Here is a 24,720-nt window from a genome sequence, read left to right as displayed (position 1 = left end):
ACAGAGCGGAGCGGAGCGCATCCTGGTGGCTCGTCACAAAAGCATCAGCAGCGCGGAGCGAACCCCAGCCCAGCGCTGCCACAGCCACAGGTGGCGACACTTCTGTGCACGCTGCGGAGGGGTGACAGTGACACCGACGCCGCAGCTCCCGCGGCTCTGCCAGCCCGCCCCGCCCCCGCGGCGCTGCCCCTCCGCGGCGGCAGAGGGCGCTCCGTCCGAGACGCGGCTCCGGCGCTTCCCGAGGAGAAGCGGAAGCGGCGGCGAGCGGGGAGCGGCCGCGGGTCGCGGTGAGTCCGGCGGAACGCGGGGGGCGGCCGGGAGGGTGGGGGCTGCGGCGGGCCCGGCCGGCCGGACCCGGGGAGCGAGGGCCCGGCCGCATTCTGCGAGTGAGGGCCCGGCCGGCGCGGGCCGCTGTAGGCGGGTGGCGGCGCCCGGCGCGGAGCGTTTTTCCCCTGGGCCGGCGCTGCCGGCTGGGCAGCGAAGCCGCCTCCTGCCCGGCCCCGCGGAGCTCTGCGGCCCCTGCCCCCAGCTCGGGGCTCGGGGCTCGGCCGGGCCGGGCCGGGGTTGCCGGGAAGGGCGGCCCGCGCTGGGGCAGGACGCTGATGGGGCTGGGGCGCGCCGGCCTGCGCTGCTCCGGAATTGAAACCGTGGCGCGGGGCCGAGCCCGGCCGTGCCGCTCGGCCCGGGGCTCGCAGTCACGCTGGCTGGCCTGCCGGGTGGGAGCCCGGCTGGAGTGACTTTGTCCTGCCTCTGCCCCGGGGGTGCCATCGGACAGCGGGAGGAGCGTGAGCAGCGGGTGGCTCTCGAGCTGTGGTGCAGCTTGTCTCGAGCACATCAGCTGAACGTGGGCTCTGTGTTTGCCACTGTGAAATGGGAGATACTCGGTGAATGCTCCGAGAACACGTTAAAGAGTAATTTGCGAGAGTGTTACTGTTTCTAAACCCTGTAGCTCTTATTTTCTAGTAGAGACTGGCAGTGTTTAATATTTATTGTAACTTTATTAACACGAGTAATGAATTGTAACTTCGGTAGTAATTTCCATCAATTTCGTCTGGCTCAGATAGGTCACGCTGAGTCTTTTCGTACTTAAACGGAAATCTCAGCTGTAGGTGGGAGGAAAATGTTCTAATTATATCCCTTAGACCTAGTTGTTAAAGCTTGCCGAAAGTATTCTCCCATGTTTGCCTCTGACGCTTTCTGCAGCGCTACACCTCAGCTATGTGGATTTTGTGGTGTCTTAGATACTACTGAGTGATTAATAAAGTATTGATTTGAAACTTCGGGTGCATTTTGCGGTGTGTTCACCAACTGTTAAAAGACTTGCAAGCAAACTGCTTTGTCTTCCTGTAGAATGAAAAAGCTGTAAAACTTGTGCTTCTAGTAAAAGAAGGGGGGAAAAAGTCACCGAAGTATGCTGATAAAAGCACTTGGATTATTTTTGTGGTATCACTCTGGGCATAATTCTTTTGCATATTCCACAGTACATTCAGCTTTTCCCAGGTGAGCATTTATGGATCTCAGTCAGGCTCTGTTGAATGAGAACTTGTCAGGACATAAATGGCTTTTTAAGTTTTGTAGTACTGCCACACTGCAATACTGCTTTCTATCTTTAAAAAGTGCTGCTGTATTTCAAAAGACAAGGCACACAGTAGGTACCTATGCTGACAGAACTTCAGCATGAAAAAATATCTGAGGTGAACGTACATGCTTTTCTTTACCCCTTGAACTTCCATGAGTTTACTATGTCAAGAGTAACTTTTGTATCTCAGTAGCACAGATCAGCTAAGTAGATGTGAAAAAAAAAAAACAGTTTTAGCTCCAGACCGTGAAAACTGACCATAAAAGATTCCGGGCATAAAGTGTGTCAGAAAGAAAATAAAAGTAAATGTAAGGTGGAGTGAAAAGGAGAAATGTTTTAATTGCTTCAAAATGTGTGTGTTTAATTCATTGTTTGCTTTCCCAGGATCTCAGATCGTTCTATTAATGCCACATACAAGCCTCATGCCTGTAGAGGTGGATGGGAATTGAATGTAGCCTGGAGACTGTACCTTGCAGAAATTACATTAGTTCACAGCCATACCTCTTCCTGCCTGTTTTTGAAGTGCTTTATGGGTGTTTACTTTGTCCCCACTAGGGCAGCATCTTACGTGCCCTGTAGATCTACTGAGAGGTATGGAAAGACATAATGCATATCTCAAAGTGTTCTCAGTGTGCAAAGGGAGAACAGAAGCCAGAGTCCCTGCCAAAGTAAAGAGTTAAACAGTACTGTTCTTCTCACTAACAGTGCTGTCCTTGTATTTGTTATTCTGAACAGTTCCCAGTAAATTCTGTCTAAAAGTTGATAAATTGAAGAAAGTTTCAGGGAATTTTGGCTTTGGTTTGTTTTTTGTTATGGAAAAATCCATGGAGTATCTTGGTGTTAAATAGACTATAGTATGCTTCCACTGCTCACTAAAATTAAATTTGTTTTGACATACTTAAGTAGGATAAAATATGAATGTAACTGTGAGTGTGCCACCATCTAGTCTCCTAAGTAACATTCTAGCATGAAAATACTTATGTGATTAAAGCCTGACAGCATTCTTTACAAATAAAGAGAAATCACCTGGAAAACTCCAGAAACCCCCAAGGGCTGCTCTGCTCTAGTCAGGAGCTCTTGATAGTCTAATGAGCTCTGAATGTTGTATGATTGTGTTTGCCTCAAACAAAAATTTTTCTTTCAAGTCTTCAAGTTGACATGTTAAAATGGTGTGAGTATGGTGGTCATCCTAAAGACCTGGATGTCTTAACAGTTACTGCTATTAGCAAAAAAGAAAGTTCGTATCTCAACAGAGTATTAGCAACATGCTTGTAGAGTTTTACAAGAAACCAGAATTTAGTTTTTGCAGTTACAAGTTCTGCCCGAATCTCCTATTGCTTCAGCTTGTCTAGCCATTTGATAGCTTTGAAATGAAAGTGTTTTATAAGTATTAATTAAAAGGCATTAGCATAATTTCATGTGTTCTGCCTGGATGAGGCCATAGTGATGATAGCTACAAACCTCATAGTGGAAACACATGGTGCTTATCAGTTATCAGTAGACCGTGGATTAATGTGCCTGGGAATAGGTTTTGCAAGTATTACTCCATAAACAAATTATCCAAAGTCACTCCACTGGTCTGTCAGTCTCATGACCCAGAAATCTATACCTACATATGCAAGGCAGATGAAGAAAAGAGAAAAGTTGGCCAGTTTTGCTGTCGATGCAGTGCTAAAGGCATTTGCCTTGGTGGGTGTGTCCTGGCCAGGCTGCAAGCAAATTAATTATATTTGTGAACTTTGAGTAAGAAAAAGGATTTGGAATAGTTCTCTCTATTGATTCCGTATTTATATGGGTAGTCAGTGTCAATTTTCCAGGAAAGGTCATGTGGAAATTAATTGTTTTAAGTACTTCCTGATTCATAATAAAATTTTTCTCTTATAGCAGCTGGTACTTCCCTGCACAGTATTCCTTAAGTTTGACACATGCTTGAAAATATCATTTCATATTTCATTGTAAATAGTATACAATGCCTACTTTTACTTCCTCCCTAATACTCTTAATAGGATAGTGGGGTTTTACAGGCAATCTGAAGATATTTTGTGGTACCAGTGATTTTTTTTGATTTAGAGGAGTTTGGCGCTCAAAAATCTATAGAAGTCCTACCTAAGCTTCATTATACCATGGGACTCGAAAAATCAGAGTACTGAGCTTTGTTGCATGCATTAATTTAAAATATGGGCAGTTTAAATTCTGGTTTGAAATAGGTTTTATCTATCATAAGGTACATTATTTGTAAGGTACATTATTCTTGCAGGAGTTGGCTCTTCTGGGCTGACTGTGCTATCTCACATCAGCCTAATCACTTTGTAATGTAGCAGTGTAAATAGCAACAGAGCACAGGTTACTTAGTGAAGAAAGGTTTCATTATGGTTTAAAGTTGGAGAAGTGGGATGGGGACTCCTGTAGTCTTAACTATCTTTTCTGGGGCGTGAAAGTTTCATCCTTAGGGCATTCCCAGACTTCTGCAGCACAGGTAATTATCAAACAAGTTCTGTCCATTACCATTTGGCGTGGAAAGCACCTTCCTTTCTGTTGGCAAGCAATACAGCTGCTGCCTTGGAGAGCGAAATCAACTTTTGCCAGCCCAAGGCCTGGATACCTCTGTGCCCAAGCTAAAGCCCATTATCTCCAGAGTCAGCAGGTCTGACAGCACTTCCTAGCTCTAGTAAAGGCCATTTCAGGTACATTACCAAACATAGTTTAAGACTTTCTCTGCTTGAGAAACTTCACACTATCGAAAGCAAGAATTACTATGTAACGATCCAGTTTAATTGCAGTTGTTCCTGGATCTGAAAGCTGGATGTTGTGAAAAAAAAAAGGTATAGAGAGCAGTCTAGAAAACTGTTTAATGTATTAAACGACTAACATTTTAAAAAAGGATAAGTTCACAAGGCTGTGGTGTACACAAGATATTTTAAATTATTATTTGGATATTGTTGTACTTGCATTTGACTCAATTTTGTTCAGCATAGAGGAAGAATAGCAGCTCTTATCAGTAAGAAGAAAAACTGATGTGGTTTTTAGGAGATCTTAACTTTTATTTCACTGGAAATCTGTTTCATAGTCAAAAAGAAAGGGTAGCAACTTGATTTGAATTTTGGGATATATCCTAGTTAGGGCGTTAAAATCCATCCTTTTCCAGCCTGAGCATTTTTTTAATTCCCCAGGAGAGGAAGGTGAAAAACTGCTACAGTAGGCTCACAGACTGTCTTATCTTTACTGGGGAAAAGACCTGTCAATACCACTCAAAGTACACTTTTCTGTAGCTGTTTTTGTCCTAGCATTGCTCTGTCCAAAAAGATTAAACCGATGTTGCAGTCTGGGAGGGTAAAGTAACTTCCACAAGAAACAGATCTAATTACTAGTACAGGAGTTACAACTTATAGAGAAATTAGTTTAAACTATGGTGAAATAATAAGGCCTTAGTTAATTGTCTGAGTAACAGCAGTGTGGATTTTGATTTGGAAAATTGTACCTTGCCCCACACCTAAAATGTGTCTGGAAGAAGGAGGATTTTGCTCAGAGATAGGATTCCTCCTACTTTTATCCATTTCATCTTATCTTAGGTAAAATATGAACAGAGTTTAAAATCTGGCTCTTAATCACCTTGTTTAAGTTGCCTCTTTGTGCCTGAATTTCCCAATTTAAAAAGATACTTGCACTTCTTTTTTTGTGAACCACTTGGTCATATACAGATAAAAAGCTCCATGTAGGAGTGGAATGTATCACTGAATAAGGGGCTTTTTGTGTGAGACTGGGATGTTGACTGATTGCACTGACTCATTCATTAAACTGACTCTGGTAAGGGAGTTTTGTTTCTGTAAACTGAATATACCTACCTGCTATGTCTGTAGGAACAATTCAAATGGGCAAGGAGAACACTGCTTGCACAGCACTTAAGCCTACAAAGTGTTCAACTAGTGAGATTATACCGAGTCAGGTCCTGGTTTCTTCTTTTATAAGAGCAGTATTTTAAATAGTATGGGATTTTTTTCCTAGGAACAGCCCAAGAGCAGAGTCACACACTTCTTTGCAATTAATGTGACAGCTGAATTTGAGTAAAGCTGTTCTATATTTCTTCTTGTGACTTCCTGAATTCCGTTGTGACATTGCTAAAGGGATGTATGTTCCTCTTCCCTTTCTTAGTCTCACTAAATATACCCCTGTGGCTTAGAGTAATGTGAATTTTTCAGTCCTAGGCTGGCCTCTGGATTCTAATATCTTGCATACCAACATTCCCACTCCATTGACCCAATTTAGTTCCTGTAGTTTTTCATGAGATGTGGCCCGTGGACTGATCATCCTCTGCAGCAATTGTTAAATAAGTTATGTTAGTTAACAGTGGAAACAAGCTGGGTTTTTTCTGCAGAGAAAAGAGAGCTACTGATGGCAGTCTAAACCAAAGATCTCTGTCATAGAGCATCTTTCTAAGCATTGATTCTTCTGCTTCCATTCTGTGTCATTGGGGGAGCTGGTCCTTTTGTGGGATTAAACTGGTCATGTCTGGACTATGGCTGGAGCAGCTGCTGAGAGCATTCTTAGTGTTTAGTTTGTATTGATGTTGTGTTTAGGAGCCCCAGTTATAAAGCCAGTTGTGGTAGATAATGTATAGGGACAATACATTGGGGTGGAAAACAGGAGTGGAAGTGAGCAGCACTTTGGGTGCAGTTCCAGACAGCTCTGCTCTAGAGTTATTTCTGCAGAAAGTGAGCATTGCTGACAGGTTCAGTACAATTCAGAACTGTCATCCTGTGCTTTGAGGCTCTGTACCTTAATGGTATTTTGGAAATGTCAAGAATGCTGCTCTTCAGATACTTCTCATACCTCTGCATACCGCAACAAGATGGAAAGTCACGTATTTATACAACAGAATAAAAGTTCAGTTTTGATTATTCTAACTATATCTAACCAAAATATGGTAACTTTGTTTTTGTTTAGATAGATCTGCCTCTTTTTTTTTACTCTGGATAGCTGGAAAAAAATAGCTCATAGAGTGTTAGCATGGGCAGTATTGCTAGTTGTTTATCATGTGGATGGCCTAAAGCACATTTCTGTGATGTTTTATGTGTCCAAAATGTATTTTCCATAAATGCTAGTTGAGGCCTTGTGTGATTAGTATTTCTTTTGATGTAATCTTCAAGTGTTGTAAAATAAGTACCCAGATAAAACTACCCATATGTCTTCCTCCTATCCATGAACATTTTGTAAAAATGACTTGTGATATGCAAATTCTGATGTAGGCAAGAAAATTTTCAGTTTTGTGAGCTTGTGGTCAAGGTAACCTTATTCATTCTGCTGCCCCCAGCATCTGCAGTAGTGATGCAGATAAACAATTCTTACAATTCATCTCTTGATTGGATTTCCATCCTTAATATATTTTAAATGACATAATGGTATTACAGGGAATTCGTTAGGTGAACACTGCAAGAGACTTTTGCCTGTACTGCTGTGCAAAAGATTATCAAATCCAGGCTTATTGGGCTTGTTTTGCATGCCTGGCTCCCTACCCTTCAGACTACTCATACTGCCTTGCACCTGGTGATAATCTGTGTTTTTCAAAGAAATGCCATTCATAGAAAACTAACCACAGTAGGATTCTAAGAAAATTATTGTAACTGTTAAAAAAGCAAGGGAGGGGAAGGTTTCTTGGTCTTTAGAATTTGTATTTGTTGTTAAGACCTTTTTTTAAGGTTCTCTCATTCAGTGTAGAAACACTAGCAATCTGTTTGGGGATACCAGCACTTTTTTATTTCATACCTATGAGTTCACCCTGCTTTGGAGGAGTGTTGTAAACGCAGGCTTTAGTATGCCATCCACCACTCTTAGGGAAAGGCGACTTTTATCTTCTGTTCTTACAATCAAGACCCTTGTCCTCCCTGCCAGCTAGCCTGGAAGAGGGAAAGGAGAGCAAGAGCTCTGTTTGAGTACTAGCAATTTGTAGATAGCTTTTGAGCTGTGGAATTATTGTCCTTATCTCATGTGTAGCTTCTTACTCAATTTAAAGTCCTACTGGCAGTTCTAAAATGTTATCAGCAGTGCTGTATATTTGAATTTCATTTACAGCACAACAGCTGCTTGGTTTAGGTACTTGGACTTCTATTTTATTTGTGGTCCTGCAGCTAAGTTGATTTGAAATCTATATTGTGAATTGCTCTATACAGAAAACGCTAACTAACATACATACACTGCAAGGAAAATACGGAATTGAGCTGTTGCCCTCCAATAAAACTTGATTCTGGACAGCATTTTTTTGTGCAAAATCTATCTGAATGCCTTAGAAGTAAATAATACAGAAGGGATAAAGAAACATCTTCAGTAGGCATAGCAAGGACAAAGAGGATTCTTCTTTTTACAGAAATCAGATAGTCAGATGAAAAAGATTACGAACTATGCTGACAGGATGCAGTGTCCTTTCCTACACATCACAAGATAAGTAAAAAAAGATAAGGGGACAAAACAAAACCAGTGATTTTGAGTAGAACCAAATCTGTAACTCTGTTCTAGTGTTCCTGGTCGGAAATAAAATTTGTTCTTGCCTGGGAGGGAGGGTCTCAAAATATTTTAAATTAACGCATCTTTTTGCCCTGTTGCAGCGCACTCCTGTGTAGCCCTCGATCAGCTGCCATGAGCTTGCTGCACAGTGACAGCAGCTGTGGAGCCCGAGACGGGGACAGCGGCTGCTGCGCAGCCATGGCCAGCGCCTGCAGCGCGGGAGCCAAGGAGGAGAGCTCCAGCGTCGGCAGCAGCGCTGGCAACCCGCCCAGCTCTTTCTCAGAGGAAACACAAGGATACGACGTGGAGTTCGATCCGCCCCTGGAAAGTAAATATGAGTGTCCCATCTGTCTGATGGCTCTCCGGGAAGCAGTGCAGACCCCGTGTGGCCACCGTTTCTGCAAAGGCTGCATTGTCAAATCAATCAGGTAAAGGAACAGTTAGGGAAGCTGCTTTGAAGAAGAAATTCATGTACCAGAGCAGTTCAATCTAAAGGTCAATCTAAACTGCATAGAGCTGCCCAAGGTGCATTACCAGTGAGTGCTAATAGAACTCTGGAAATTTATGATTCATTTAAGATGCTTTCTAATAAATACTATATATGGCCAGAATGTCACAAATTTGGAAGTTTTATGAGCTTTAGATATTTTGCCATTTTTTACAAATTTACTCAGGTTATGAATCTAAAAATTTATTAAACTTCAAATATTAATTGAAAAAAAAGAAGTAGACAAATCCCCCAAATAAATTCCATTTCCAGCCCAGGATTATAAAACCTGTCTTTTTCCTATGATTGTTTCTCTTGATAACTACAGGAAACTACAATCTGATTTCTTGGTGCAGATAAGGCAATTCATGCTTTCAGTTCTTCACTTGAAATTAGGTGCTTCCTTGTTGAGCTGGAAGAGAGAATGTGATGAGGGAATAGTCTTGAGCAAAGCACTGAGAGAGGAAAGCAGGTGGCATATGAGGGAGCGGGAATAAGATACGAAGGCAAAAGCAGGCTGGGCTTATAAAAATGGATGATTGAAAGAGCAAGAAAGGGCATAGAGTACCTTGTAGAGAGTACTTCCCTTAAACCTGGAATGAAGTCATAAGTTAGTGTTGGATTACGTTGATAAATATTAAGCTGTAGGATTTTTCCTTCTCAGCATAAGCCCAATTTTTTTCTTAGCAATTGCTCACTTAGCTCAAATGTCACTTTGGTAGGAATTTATATATTCAATTCTGTGTGACCCATATCGAGAATTGTCTCATTGTCAACCTTACTTTGCACACTTCTGTGTAGAGATCATTAAACTGTGTTCAATGTTACTGAGTTTTTCCCTGGTATTTCTATTTAGCATGCAAAATGGACAGTGCTTTCTTGGTTGGTTTTTCATACCATTTTTCCATAGTTCTATTCCATTTCTTTTTCTTCACTTTCCATCATTTGTAGCTCACTAAATGAATAGAGTGCCAGCAACGATGTTCTCTGAATACAGTATTTTGTGTGTTTTGTGGGCTTCTCTGTCGTTTCTGCTACATAAATTCTCTGGAAGAATTTCTTCATGGAAGGGGTTGTCGAGCATTGGAATGGGCTGCCCAGAGGGGTGATTGAGTCACCATCCCTAGTGGTGTTCAGGAAACAATTCTATGTGGCACTTCATGCCATGCTCTAGGTGACAAGGTGGTGATCAGTCAAAGGTTCTACTTAATGATCTTTTCTATCTGAACAGTTCTGTGGTTCTGTCACGGTTGTAGCATATGCTGCTGTATTTTGTCATGGCATTCCTTTTGGAACAAGGAATGAAATGTTGGAGCTGAGAATGAAAAGACAAATTCAGGTTTGCATTTCCTACTTACAATATCAGATTCTTTCTAGACAGCACAGAAGTTTGTGTGTATTTACAGCACGGTTCTTGTTAGCATCAGTTTCATTAATATTTCTGAGAAACAGATCCAGAAAATGCAGAACACCACCAGTGTTCCCCCCTGAGAATTGATTCTGCAGAACCTGCTGAGAGATATTCAGTTCTCCATTAACTATACCATGAGATCCCCTGCTCCCTTAGTCCCTTGTCTTGTTCGTTGTCTTCCTATTTCTGTGAGCAAAGTACATCAGGCTTTACCCAACTGCATCACTCAATGGTATTCATGTTATTCAGGTGCCTGGAAGAAGGCAAAAAACCCTAAACCTGAAAGAGTCAGCTTTGACTGTAATCGAGTTCCCTTGGCACAAGGAGCTGGCTTCACTTTCTGGCCTTTGCTTTGCACATTCCAACCTGAAGTCTTTCAAGAGGTTAATGTTCGTAATTTCATGCATGCTTGTATGCATTATAAGGCAGTTGTACAGATAAAGACCATTTAATTTTGGAATTCCTTACTTGTTTTGTATGAGCTTGCTCTGTTTGTTGGCAGTAGCAGTTTTATACTCCTCTTTAACTTGGGGATTTCTGTGAGAAAGATAATAAGTCTTTAAACCTTCTCGTGGGATTATGATGTCTATAAATTCTGAAGGTAAATTAGTACTTAAATGTAGTGAGCTTTAGAAATGTCTACTCAGCAAAGACAACAGAATTCTTAGGTTAAAAACTGAGGGGAAAATTACTCAGAATTACCAAAAATGGGTGTCTCATTTCCAGTCTTTCACATCTTTTAAGAGCTATGGTGATCTTCTTTTTTAATCTTTATGTTTCTGCTGGTGAGCTGCACAGTTAGAGTCATTGGTTAGAATTTACAGCAATACTGGGTGAGAAACTGCGGTGAACCCAAGCTCAGAACGGGTAGAGAAACTTCCTTCTTAAACCCCAGGCATGGGAAATGGTTTCTCTTCCTTTTTAAATTAACAGAACATTTCCTCTGCTCAGTTTTAGGTTTGCAAACAGTTTTCAATGACCAGAAGCTTTTGCTTCTTTTATACCGCTTCTCTATGAATAGTGATGACTGTTGCAGTGAATACTGAACAAAGTGGAAAGTATTTTTTCCTTCAAGACTGTAGATCGTCAGTGTAATATTTCAGATGTTTCATTGAGAGTAAAAGTTTTCCCTCATTCCCCACTGAACTCAGTCTTTGGAGGACAGTTTTAGTGAATGCTTGTGAAAGCAGGGAGGACAGCTTGAAGTGCCAGACCTCTCAGAATCCCTGAAGGGCTGAACTGCAGGCTTAATTGGTATCCATGGATCAAGCTATTGATTTGGATTATGTAGTGTCTCCAGTACAATATTGATTTGCAGTATGTACTGTGTACAGTACCAGATTGATTGAGATATTGAGAAGCTTCTACAGAACTAAAATGAAAATGGAAAGTGATACTTTACATTCTCTAAGTACTGTTTTTTTCACTAAGTGATTGTTGCAGCCTTCATTTGATCAGAAAAAAATTGCTTCTCTTTATTCCTCATTTCCCCAGTGTCTTAGCTCAAGTGAACACAGAGATTAAGGATTTAAAATGATGAAGGATGGACAAGTATTTTTTTGAGTAATTGCTTCTTGTGACTTCCACAAAGAATTTAGTTGTTCATTTTGAAGAAGTTGTGGCTGTACTAGAAAAAAAAACTGAAAACCTTTTAAAAACTGGGCTCTTCTATCTTGCACTGTGAAGGACATGATTAGATGAGATTTGATCACAGTAAATGTCTGCCTCCCAGAAAGTCTTGGCAGCTTTTTAAAGAAAGCTGTCTGAAGTGCTTTGAAGTGCTATAAGTCATGGAAGGGGAGAAGCTTATCTACCTAAGTAACTACAAATGAGTTTACAAACATTACTGGTCAACAAAATACATTATTGGAAATTTTAGAAGAACTAACTTCAGGTGCTATAGCTAACTCAATTTCACTCCAGTCTTCTCCTATATTTTAGGGCAAAGCTGACTTAGGGTTTGTAGTAGAGCTTGCCAAATATCAGAACCTCTGTTTATTGGAAAAGCAGAGTTGTGAGGTAGCAAGGGGCAGCAGGGCAATCTTTGGGTGCTGGCAGTTCATCCAACATCTGGCATGGCTGCATTTAAAGTCTCTACCAACTGTCTCAGCTTTTCAGCTAAACCGCTCACTTGTTAAAATCACGGAGCAGGCTTTTCTTTCAAAGTTATTCTGGCTTTACTCTTGATACCTGTATTTTAATCTCAAGGAAAATTATAGCAATATTCATTGTACTTTGTAGCAGATGGCCACTGTTTCCCAGGTGCTGTTGCAAATGGTAGAGTGCAGTGTGATAAATAATTCCAGCATAGGAAAGCCTTCACTGTAATGTAAGTTAGAATCGAGGTGCAAAAACTCAGTTCTGTCACAGGAAATGTATAGCAACATCTTTGTCTGTAGATGGATCTAAGAAATGTTTTAGACACAATCCTGATCCTTGTAAATAGATTTGAAGCCTGTTTAATATCCTACAATGGGTTATTGCTTTTTCCTTACTACACTTTCCTACTTTGGAAAATTGCAGTTCATTCTTATTTTGCCCTTTATCTGCTAGTTATATAAACTGGAGACTTGATAATCCTTATTTCAAATTAACTTCTTGTTGGCTGCTCTCATTCATGTTTAGCTTTTCTTTGTAGAAATAAAGCTGCTGTCTTATCAGCAGTCCTACTGAGCTATCTCTATACTCCACTAAACAGGGTTTTTGTAAGCAAGTTATACCTGTGAAAACTGATTACCTGTAGGTTGTGAAGTGAGGGAACAATTCTGGCTTGTGACAAAGATCACACTGATCATAGCTCAGGGAGCTCTGAAGCAAGGCAAGCTAAGTTGTTTTCTTTCTTCCACTTGTTTAGGAGTATGACTCAGGCATATGGTGAGCTTGCTCTGCAAGCAAAAGCTGTGAAAGGAAGTTCATTGCTTCTATTTGAAGTCACAACTTTACCTCCACTTCCTCTAGCAGCATTGCTGATGGAGTTGCTGAGCGATTATTTCCTTTTCCAACAAAGAACATAAATTCCCTCCTGGTCTCCACAGCCCACTAGGTTCTACTTCCCCTCGTGCTTGCAGGCAGTGACAATGATCTGGCCTTTGATCCTTGCACCACAAGTGCTCTCTGACATTTTTCCACCCCATGTATTTTTCCATTTTATTGCTGTTTCCGTTAGCACTCAGGAGCTTTGATACCTTATGCTTCTTTAACTGCATTACTTAATTGTGAATCAATATGTTGGCCTACTGATTTCAGAATTAGCTGATAGTGGAAAATTTGATGGAGATGATCCCCTTTTTTACTCTATTTCTAATGATTTTTGTATATAAATGCAGGTAGACAGAACCTGATGAACTGGAACAGGCTGTTAGTTACCTCGTGCAGGTTGCATGCGTTCATGTTCCATCAGATTCTAAACCTTCGCCAGTTAGCACTGACTTCCAGTCTGTTGGCTGTTAAAATGGTTTCAGATGCCACACCCAGTTCCAAATCCAGCGTAATTTTCATAGTTGCTAATAATTTTTGTGTCTGGAGTTTTTCACCCTGTTTGCTGTATAATCAAATTGAAGGATGACCAGCTGATCAAATGGCTGTATAACAAAACCAGCAAACTGAGCAATGTGTGATGTAATGCCAAACAGATGAAGTGAAACTGGAAAAAAAGACAGTTTTGCTTTTTTTCTCAGCTGTGATCACCTTGGCTGTTTAAAAAATGAGAAAGAAATGAGAGGAGGTCCAAGAAAGTTTAAAGAATTCTTTTGCAGGAGTATGTGAAATATTCTTTGATGTTTGAGCTGTATGAAGTACTTACAGAAACAGGACTCTTAAGTTCTTAGTGTATTTACATATTCGTCGTTTGTTTCCAGAGTACTTAACATGGCATTTGTACAAATAAAGTGTGTTTGAGTTTGAAAAGTGCTGCAACCCCAGTCATGCCACCTCCAGTGAAACTGTGTTTTCAATTTTTCTGAAATACCTTCCATATTTTCTGGTCATTGCCACATAAATACCATTGTTTGCAAAGATCTTCTTACTGTGTTGTTATTTGGCCACTAATGTCTTGCTGGTGTAAAAATATTTTAAATTTAAGGGCTTGGAGATCTGTTGGTAATACTGGAATATCTTTCCTTGCTTTTCTGCATTGTAGAGATGCAGGTCACAAATGTCCTGTAGACAATGAAATTCTGCTTGAAAATCAACTTTTTCCTGACAACTTCGCCAAACGGGAAATCCTTTCATTAATGGTTAAGTGTCCCAACAAGGGCTGCAGTATGAAGATGGAGCTCAGGCACTTAGAGGTGAGAATTAGTTTTGAAAATATGGAACCTTGTTTTCACAAAGAAGTAAAAATTCCAAATAACTTAAATAGACGGTCATACCTGGTACTCGTTTATGCTGATTCAGTGCATTTTTCTTTCAAGATTATAGCTACACATATTTGTTTTTTGATGAGTATTTAATTGTAGTTAGGTGATTCTCAAGTGAACATCATAGTGCATGACAATTGTACTAATGCAGCTTTTTGTTGAGAATCATTCATGTCTTTTAATCAGCTATGTCTGTACTTCACATGTACAGACAGAGTATGTCAGCTATGTCTGTATTCACACAAGTTTCTTAAAGTCAGTTTAATAGTCTCTTGAAGTAGCTACATATATGAGTTGAAATAATTGTTTTGGAAAATAATATATGCAGTTATAAGGATAAATATAAAACTAAATTTTTACTGAGAGCTTTCTTAAAGCTCTGAATACATGAAACCCTGACCTTAGTAATGGGACAGTAACAGGCTATTGGTAGAGTCAGCATAAGTGTATAAGGGTTTCCTTGCATGAAGGAAAGATCGTGATTTGTTTGTCTTGCACTGTGCTTTCTCTTGAAAACGGATGAGATGATGGTTCTTGTTTGAAATATCAAATCCCTCTTCTGCCCTCCTGCAGGACCACCAGCTGCAGTGTGATTTTTCCACTGTGGAATGCCCACAGTGCCAAGGAACCTTCCCAAAGAACCATCTGAAGGAGCACATGACCCAGGAGTGTCCAAGGCGCCAAGTGTGTTGCCCAAACTGTGCCACATCTATGGCCTATGAAGATAAAGAGGTACTTAGCAGGAGTCTTCAGTTTGTCAACCTGCATTCACATGGGTTTGCTTGGAAAGGCAACAGCAGTTAAAAAAAACCAAAAAAAACCTAACAACTGAAAGGTTTTGGTGTAGAAGAGCTCTTTGTGCTGCTGCACAGCTGAGAAGCTACAAACTCAGGACATGAGCCTAGAACAGGCAAAAGCTGGGGAGAGATTGTCCTTAAATACAAACTTACTGAGAACCATGTGATGTGAGGAGACTTGTGTAAGAGCCATTGATTTCTGACCTTACCATCAGACTGGCCAGTATCTACTGCCAGTGGAATACAAAAAGCAGTATTTACATTTGCAGATTTTATGCCTGGGAGAGAGGATGTATCAGGAGAGAAATCTTTTGGGGATATCTGCTACCACACAAGACCAAGATAATTTCTGAATTCTTTTCCTGGCTCTGCTTTTTTCACTTGGGTGATACTGAGGATAATACTTTCCTTTTGCTGTTACCATTTCTTTATCTCTGTATGGATGTGTTCTATCTCAAGGACTATTAAATGTCATGATATTAATATTGTGAATTGTCAATCAAACATACTTAACATAGTCCACCAATACAAATAAAAAACAAACAAAAAAAGCTTTCATATAGCTCCAGTACAATTGAATGTGAATTTTAGAAACTTCTGGTTAAATTCAGACTTCTTTGGAGCATAAGAGCTTTAGGAAATAAAGTAGCTGCAACTTTATGAATCTCTTGTGTAAGTCCAGGAAAAAACAGTAATAGAAAACATACTGTTCAGGGTAAAGGGATTGGTTTTGTTTCACAGTTGCATACAGCTAAATGCAAAATTTGGAATATAAATAAAAATCTAATGTCTGATCAAGGGTGATTAGCCCTTTCTTAAATTGGGTAACCTTACTGACGCTTTCTCCCCTTTCTTTTTTCTGTTTGATCACTAAGCTTCATGACCAAACCTGCCCACTTGCCAATGTATTTTGTGAATATTGCAACACAGTGCTCATCAGAGAGCAGGTAAGAGACTCCCTTTTTCTCTGTTTATTCTGAGTCAGATGTTTCATATTTACATTGCTTCTTTAATCTGAAGTTGAACTTGGAGATGCAGTTTGTCTGCTAGCTAATAAAGCACTGCCTGCCTCTCTCTGAAAATGTCCAGCGCAGGTGTGATCCTCCCTTAAATGCTGTTCCAGCTTCCAGTTGCAGTCTGGCAAACCCCTGTAGGATTTTGGCTGCACATCACATTGTTCAGCTGTACTGCTTCTTGACAGGGGCCATGCTGCATGTCTTTGATCTTGGATGGAACTTAAAAAATGCCAACAACTGCCAGTGGTTATGACTGACATTACAAGAGGAGGCTTTGATTTGGGCAGATGGGGAGAGCATTTGTACTTGAAAGCCACTGTTGGAAAGTAGCTATAAGTAAATTCACTATCAAACTGCAGATGCTGGCTGGAATTCTGCTTGTCCATTACTATTGTAATAGCCATTATTATTTCATCTATTCAGTATTAACTTCATTGGCAGGAAAATGGTAATTGTTGATTTATTTAATTTGGAATGGCAACTGTGTTGATGGCCTGGGTTAAAATAAAGAATGATCTTCTAAAGTCCTGAAAAACAGAATTGAGCTTAGTAATGACAATGGGAAAGGTCTGTTGTCAGGTAATGAACTGCAGAAGTGGGGAACAGAGAATGCTAAACATTCTCAATAATAGCTGACCTGTATTAGCCTTGTGTTGTGCTTCATGATGATATTGAAACAAGGCAAACACCTGGGGTTATATAAACAGGGATTCTGCCTGTGAAACACACAACTCTCCTTTGCTCTCTTTAGGGCTTGTAAGGCATCAACTGAAATTGTCATGCTTTTGAGGGAGGGTAGATAGGGAGGATCCAGAGCAGTCAGATGACTGATCTGGATCTGGAAAACAGGGACCACAAAAAAGATTGAAGAGAGACACAATAAGTATGTGCAAGTAGCCCTTCAGAAGGGAAGGAAACGGACACGATCTGGCTGGAGGATAGGCTGGAAACAAAAGGTGTTTGGTCTAGCAAGGAAACTTGAATGCTTTCTGAGGCCTAACGTAAGAACAAAGTCAATGAATTGTTACAGTACATACAACTAGGATGTAGAATTTTTACCATCAGCTAACATTTTTGTTCCAAACTTCCATATTCCTTTAAGAAATTATGTAGGTATAAGCTGATCTGACTTCAGGTACCTCTTCAGAATCCATCCAGCTGTATCGTTTTTGGATGTTATAAGAGAATACTCTTGATGAAGAAGTAATATCAAATCTGATTTGTTTTAGATGCCTAACCATTATGACAATGATTGTCCTACTGCCCCGGTACCATGTTTTTACAGTGCCTTTGGGTGTCCTGAAAAGGTAAGCCTTCTATCAGTACCATGGATTGCAGACCTTCTGCATGATTTTGTCTATTGGTTCTTTAATGTGTTCTCCTATTCTTGTCTCATTCACCAACCCAAAATCTTCAATGATTTGTGGTTGTAGGTTTTTTGTTTTGAGGTATCTTAATTCTGAAACCTACATGTTGATACATTGCATTTCAAAATTGCCTTTTCAAATTGAAAAAGCTCTGTGAACAATTTGCTTGATGACCTTGCTTTTATTATTTCATGTTTTCTCAGCCTTCTTGTCAATAAAGTAGCTTCTAGCATTTCTTCCAAAGCTGTGGCCAAATACACTTACGAGTCCTAGAGTTCCATAAAGAAAATCAATTTTATTAAATTCTAAAATTATTAATCTAGATACTCTTATTTCTAGTTTTTTAATACCTCTTTGTAAAAATGGGTCTTTCCCTTTCATTTGCACATCAGTTTTCATACACCATTTGGTACTGTGAAGCATTTTAGGAAATCAATGAAGGGAGTAAAGTGCTGATTTAGAACACAGGAAAAATTCTAAATATATTTATCACTATCAGTCTTTCACCATGTCTTTATTTTGAGTTGAACAATGTTACTGAAAGTGTACACCATAATTAATGATGGTTTCATAGGGAAATTATCACTCCTACAAAACCTGAATTTTTTTATCATGAATGCTCATTAACAAGAAGGTGACCCTGAATAAACACCTAGTGCTTGCCTTTGGAATATTTGACAAGAGTGTTTTCAGTATAAAATACTCCATATTTCTTCATATCTTGTTTTTATTTTCAGGTGCACAGTTTGAAATATACTGTTCCTATTTCTCATTGTATGTACTACTGAAATACTTGCTGTCTTTTACTCAAAATTGCTTCCATTTGAAGTGCGGGTCTGGCCTTTAATAAGAAGCTGTTCTCAGTTTCTTCTGGAGAATTTAAATTTTGTTGTTTTCCTGGAGATGCTACAGCTTCTGTAAAAATACAATCAAAGGCTCCCTTATTAAATATCACATAGAATTATGCAACAATACAATATGCTATTACTAATGATAAATATTCTATCAGGAATATTTTTGTGACATCTCAAAGTCCCAAGCCAACAAAAACAATAATGTACATATCTGATTTATATTGCAGTCATTTATGTCAGTTCTATCTTAAGTTCACAAGTTAACAATTCCACGCTGAAACCACCTCATATATGCACTTCTGTTGAACCCCAGCTCTATCAACATCAGGGCAAAGACACAATGATCTTAAAGGTCTTTTCCAACCTAAAAGATTGTGCAATTTGTCCACTGGTATTTGAACTTCTTTTTTCATTTTTCCTAACAGTGATCGTAAATTTGGAGCTCTCCATTGGTAGTGTCCTATTGTCACACCTTGTCCTTGATTCACACTGCAGTTTTTCTCACATGACAAAAGCAACTACTTGTTTGATTTTCTTCAGAGCCATGTTTAATCACATCTGTGATTGCAGATGTTTGATGTGTTCCTAATGCCATATCTCTTAAATCCTAGATGCAAAGGAATGAACTGGCACGACATATGCAGGAGTTCACTCAGGTTCACATGAGAATGATGGCTCAGAGTTTCCAGAACATTAGTGTCACTGCTGCAAATCCTGTACCCTTCATCAATGGCCTACCCTTTGAGCCTGCCCTCTTCTCACATGTGTCACATGCTGCATATGACTGCAATCCAGAAGTTGAAAACTTCAAGGAAACTATTCAGCAGTTGGAAGGTCGTCTGGTAAGACAAGATCACCAAATCAGGGAACTCATTGCTAAAATGGAGACTCAGAACACTCACATGGCAGAACTCAAACGTACTATCCGAAGCTTGGAGGGAAAGATTACTGAAATGGAGGCACAGCAATGTAATGGTATTTATATCTGGAAGATTGAGAATTTCAGTGGACTGCAGAAAGCCCAGGAAGAAGAGAGACCTGTAGTGATGCACAGTCCTGGCTTCTATACGGGGAAGCCTGGCTACAAGCTGTGCTTGCGCCTGCATATCCAGTTACCAAATGCTCAGCGCTGCGCTAATTTTATCTCTCTGTTCGTCCACACTATGCAAGGGGAATATGACAGCCACCTGCCCTGGCCTTTCCAAGGCACCATACGACTTTCTATTTTGGATCAATCAGAAGGGCCGGAAAGGCAGAACCATGAAGAGGTGATGGAAGCCAAGCCAGAGCTACTGGCTTTCCAGAGACCGACAATTCACCGCAATCCCAAAGGTTTTGGTTATGTGACTTTCATGCACCTGCAGAACTTGAAACAGAGAACCTTCATCAAGGATGACACGCTCCTGGTGCGCTGCGAGGTTCTAACGCGCCTGGACTTGAACAGTGTCCGCAGAGAAGGCTTCCAGGCCCGCAGTACTGATGGAGCCATGTAGCCTGCAAGTCCTAACCAGGGGAATGCAGCCTTACTCACGCTGTTCCACACAGATCACAAAAGTGATCTGCTTGTGCTTCATTTTCCACAGAGGCTGTGTTGCCAACATAGTTGATCTTCACCTGAATGGAACTTTGCTGTTGCTGGTATATTTTTTTCTCTATGAGGTCATATGCTTAAATATTTGGTAAGGTTCTCTCCTGAAATAATAAGCTACTTCTGTAGCAAGCTAACTAAATGAAGTGTTAATCAAAACTTAACTGCCTACAGGAAAATCCTATTGTAGAACCTGTGCATCTCGGTTTGGTAAAATTTCAGTCATATCAAATAGATCTGTAAGTCTTCACCTCAGTGCCTTGAAATAGATGCTGTTGGAAGGAAGTAGCAAAATTAATAAAGATGAGGAATTTTTTCTTTTTTTTTTTTCACAGAGCTTGGGAAAGTTGAGAGAGTTTCTGTATTGACTTATGTAGAATTTTGCATTGGCTAGGTCTCTCTTGAAGTTTGAAGTTAGGGTTAGGACTTTGTTCATGTCACCGAGGGTTCAGGTGTGCTTTGACCCTTTCCTCCTTCAGGAAGTTGCATGTTGATGTAGAGTTGATGCAGAGTTGATGCTGGTATTTCCAAAAGACATGAGGTAGTGCTGTGGAGAAGGCTTAAATGACTGTGAGCTGCATTCACTGAAGAAATATTTGTAATGTGGTCTGAAAGTGCCTCCCTAATTCTCTTTATTTTGATAAATCTTTCTCTAAGTGTGTCCTCTAGGCCCAGAATGTCAACCACAATCATCAAGAGATACAAAAGTTCAGCATTTGAATGAACTACCTTTGTGCTGGTGGAATCTCCTAATGCTGGACATGTTTCAGGTTGTGTGGACACATGAGTAAAGGGATGCACCAGAGAGGGTGATGCAGAATTTGTTTTACTGTTGTTGAAACCTGAATTTGTACAAAATCTGAACTTTTGACCTGCATCTGTTGAAGTGATCTCTTGGATTTGTGGATGATGTACAACTCATGTCATCCCCTATGAATTCTCCGTGGGCTGCTGGCCATATTGGCATCCAACTGCTGAGGGTATTTCCTGTCCCTTTAGACAATAGGAGTTGGGCCAACTCAGCAATTTGGACGATAAGGAAAGCCTGCTAATTCGGCAGTGTGAGGAAAAAGTGTAATCCTGTTTGCTTTTAGGAAGAAAATCTGGCTTCCACAGTTACTCATTTATCAAACACTAGATTCACTGTGCCAAGGATTCATGAGGTTCCTAATGCTGTGTGTAGTATTGTTTTCTGTACTGACTGATTGTATGCCATGTAAATGTTAGTTTTGAGCAGTCAAAGCTGAATAGTTCAAGTTCACTGGTGCTAAAAATTTTAACTTATCATGGTGCTGATAGAGTTCTGAATCTGTCTTTAAAAGGAGGGAAGAAAAACATTTTGTTCACCCCATAACCTAAGTACACATTCCCATACTGAAGAAAGAATTAAGCGATGCATGAGCTTATGTGTATTATTTATCCAAGCTAGTGAAACAACCTAAAGACTTGAGACACTGCAGCTTAAGATATACTGAAGAGTGTTCCAACTGTGTGGCCTCATCAGAGCAATACCAGTGGGGAAAGGGCACATTGCTTAATATGTACAAGACTAAAGAAAGACTGCTGTACTTCGGTGGTTTGGGAGGATACTCTGCCTGCCTGCATGAGAGGTAAAGGTTCCAGGACCCAACCTACCACTTTGTTCATCATATCCAGATGAGTAAAATTTCTTCTGCAAGTAGAACCTACTAGATGGAAGAGGGATTGTGGTCAATGGAGTATTGTCATTACTGAAACATGGACTTCCTGGCTAATGGTAAATGCAGTTAGTTGCTGGTGACTTTAGTGTATTCTCTGTCATTAGGGGACAGGTGAGCATATATTACTCAAACTATGGAAAGACCTCAGCTTTAAAACCAAAGTAGGTTTTATAATGAATAGCCTCATCCTTTCAGCTGCATTGTGCTGGAGTGTCTTCATTTGGAGCGCTCCCAGTAGTTCAGCCATTCTTACCTAAGAGCTGTCAATGTCCATGGCAGTGCACAGAGACACTCTACACAGGGCACTGTACACAAGTACAGTGTAATCCATTTTCAAGCTGTGTTACTATCCTTGTTTTTTTCAGGATGCTCAAAAACTGACATTCTCTTTTGTTCCCCTTCTTGTTTTTTGGGGGCAGGAGGGAGAAGCAGTCAGAAGAAACACTCGTTTGAGAGCTTCTTCCTGCTCCAGGTCCTTCCTCAGCCCTAGCAATAAGAAAAATGTACTTATTCTCTGTTCAAATCATTTATACCCAAGACCCACTAAATGCATTAATACTTTCTTTGCTTTTGAAGATTTGCATTCTGAATGCAATTTTTGCTTTGAGCCTTATCTGCTAGATCTGATGTACTTCTGCCTCTGAGGAGGAGACTCCCTTTGGAGGCAGGGTTTAAATTATTCAGGTTGAAATTGTACAACAGCACAAGCCAATAGGGAATAGAAGGCTACTGCATGTATAATACTGTACTGGCCGTAGTAATATGGATGCTTTATTCACTGCTGCTGTTCTACTGGTTTTGTGTTTTTATGTTACCAACTAGAATGCTGAGTGATGTCATATTACTGTAATGTCAGAGTATTACATGAGAGACTCTCAGAACTAATTTGCTAAATGTCAGTTAAATCTTACTGTCATGAAAAGATTATAAATGTTAACAAAATATTTATTCACATACGAGTTCATTTTCCTCTTTTCCCTTTCTCCAAATCTCTGCTTTTGAGAACTTGTTTTACCATGGTGGATTGAGGTATAATTGCTAGAACTATTTAAATGGAAGGAGAAAGGTCTGCAGAGTTGTCTCTATAACAAAGAAGTATGGGGATTTAACCCACGTCCCATATAACTTGTTCAGCAATGGGGTAACTTAATGCTTTGCAGCATTGCTAGATCTCAAGGTGGTTATAAAGTGGCTTAGCTGCTTTTATCTTCCAAATTTCTGTTGTCTTTAACATGTTTTAAGTCACCCATTCTTATGTGTATTTGCAAAGCTGCTATGGCACAAATTTTCCAATTATAATATATTATGAACGTGTTATCTCTTTGCCTCTGAATGTTCCCCTGCAGGGCAGGGAAAATTATTTTGCTAAAAATGTTGGTATGTAATGTATATGTGGGAGCTCAGATAATGTGAGATTGTATAGAGTTGGTTTTTAAGCGGTCTCATGATATGTCTGGTCATGTTTGCTATCAAGGGATTAAACTTGCTAATGAAATGAAATCAGGATGACCTTCTGTTCTTACTTAGAGATGGCAGCAGACCAAATACATTGATGATGGATGCAAAAGATTATTCTGTGTCAATGTTAAAGGTTTGTATTGGTTTGCATCTGAACAAAAAGAAAGTACTCCTGTTCCCTTGGGTGTATTGATTGATAGTTTAATATATTTTGTAATTAATGCACAGCTATTTTTCTGACAGAACTTCAAAAAATAAACTAATTAAACTGTGCACTGCATGTTGCATATTTATTCATATGGAGGGCTATTCAGAAATACTAATTGATACAGGACTGCTGTGGTAGTTTCTCTGTTTTGTGGGTTTCAGAGGTAGCTGGTATCATAGAGCACCAAGAAGGCAAAGAATGTATTTCAAGATAAAAACCTTCTGACATTTATAAAGGGTATTCATAGTTTTATTCATTACTAGAAGATACAGCTGCTGTATGATGATAATAAACTAAGGGTTCTCATAATCATCCTGTAATAAGATGTAACTCAAAAAAGCTGCACACCTCTCTGGCCACATCTGCTTGCTTGTTTTATTTGTCACAAAAGCAACTATGGACTGAAGCTTTGTTGCAGGATACTCAGATCAGAAACCAGAGGGAGTTCCTCTGTCAGTAAGAGAAGTGTGGGCTTTATTGCAGTCTGATTTATCTCAGCCTGGCTCTGTTTTTTAATAGCATCTGCAGGAAGGGATATTCAAAACCTTATGATTCTTCTGAGTAAATTTAGTGGTATTGCAGTAATGTGTAGTTAATGTCAAGTTAATTATGACTTTATCTTTCATCTAGGTGGTCCTAATAGGTTCCACGAGTGAGGGAGAGAAAGGCCTGCTCAGACATTGGTTATCTGTTGTGTTAATCTATTTTTAATGGTCCACATTTTAAGTGCACTAAAATCTTCTTTTGATGAGATGGAGTAATAATGACCTTTTTTTAAGCAGAAGAAGCTGGCATTTGCAGCTGCCCCAGGAATGGAAAGTCCAGAAGCAGAAGAGCAGCAATATAGGAGCATGTTCACACCCATGTAAGTACAAATGTACATGTACCTGTACATTTCTGAAAAAAAAATGGCTAAACTACATCTGGACCAGGATATTCTGACTGGATATTTTCCTGGATAAATACCAGTTCATTGCAGTGATTTCACAAGAAGAATGTGTTTGTTTTAGCTAAAATCCTCCACTAGTGCCAAACTAGGTGCTTTTCTGCCTTTCTCATCCCCAAAAAGCACGAGCCCACCACTCCAGCTGTTCATCTGGAAAGAAGACTCCCTATGCCATTCCTTACTACACTGTGCTGGGAGGAGCACACAGTGCTAGACTTCAGCTCTTCTGTGCTGTCTCTCATTTAGGAGCTGTGACTAGCCTGTGCCAGGACAGCATTTACAGAAGTCAACAAAACTTCCTGAATTAGCCCCAAAAAGGTCGAGTGTGGTATTGGCATATGCAGCAAATACAAGGCAATACAAGGAGAGGTTAATGGACCAAAAATGGTGAGAAGGGAATCTAGGCCTGTCTGGATGAAATGAGTAAGAGGGCTGATGAATTCTGCCTGTTACTCA

General features: G+C 40.1%; 1 protein-coding gene across 1 annotated transcript; it reads left to right on the top strand.

Moving 5' to 3' along the window:
* Positions 1–198: 198 nt before the first annotated feature.
* On the top strand, positions 199–23,383 carry TRAF6 (TNF receptor associated factor 6). Its single transcript, XM_042038301.1, has 7 exons — positions 199–287; positions 8,176–8,502; positions 14,111–14,261; positions 14,904–15,062; positions 16,003–16,074; positions 17,373–17,450; positions 18,976–23,383. The coding sequence occupies exons 2-7, from the start codon at positions 8,207–8,209 to the stop codon at positions 19,855–19,857; spliced, it is 1,638 nt and encodes a 545-aa protein (XP_041894235.1). The 5' UTR covers positions 199–287; positions 8,176–8,206; the 3' UTR covers positions 19,858–23,383.
* The last annotated feature ends 1,337 nt before the right edge of the window (positions 23,384–24,720 follow it).

Source organism: Corvus kubaryi, unplaced genomic scaffold (genome assembly GCF_017639235.1).
Source record: "Corvus kubaryi isolate FWS band 111438036 unplaced genomic scaffold, C.kubaryi_AGA036_p1.0 37392, whole genome shotgun sequence".
NCBI lineage: Eukaryota > Metazoa > Chordata > Aves > Passeriformes > Corvidae > Corvus > Corvus kubaryi.
Note: the sequence above shows the minus strand (reverse complement) of the source record. Positions and strands in the feature narration are given on the sequence as shown.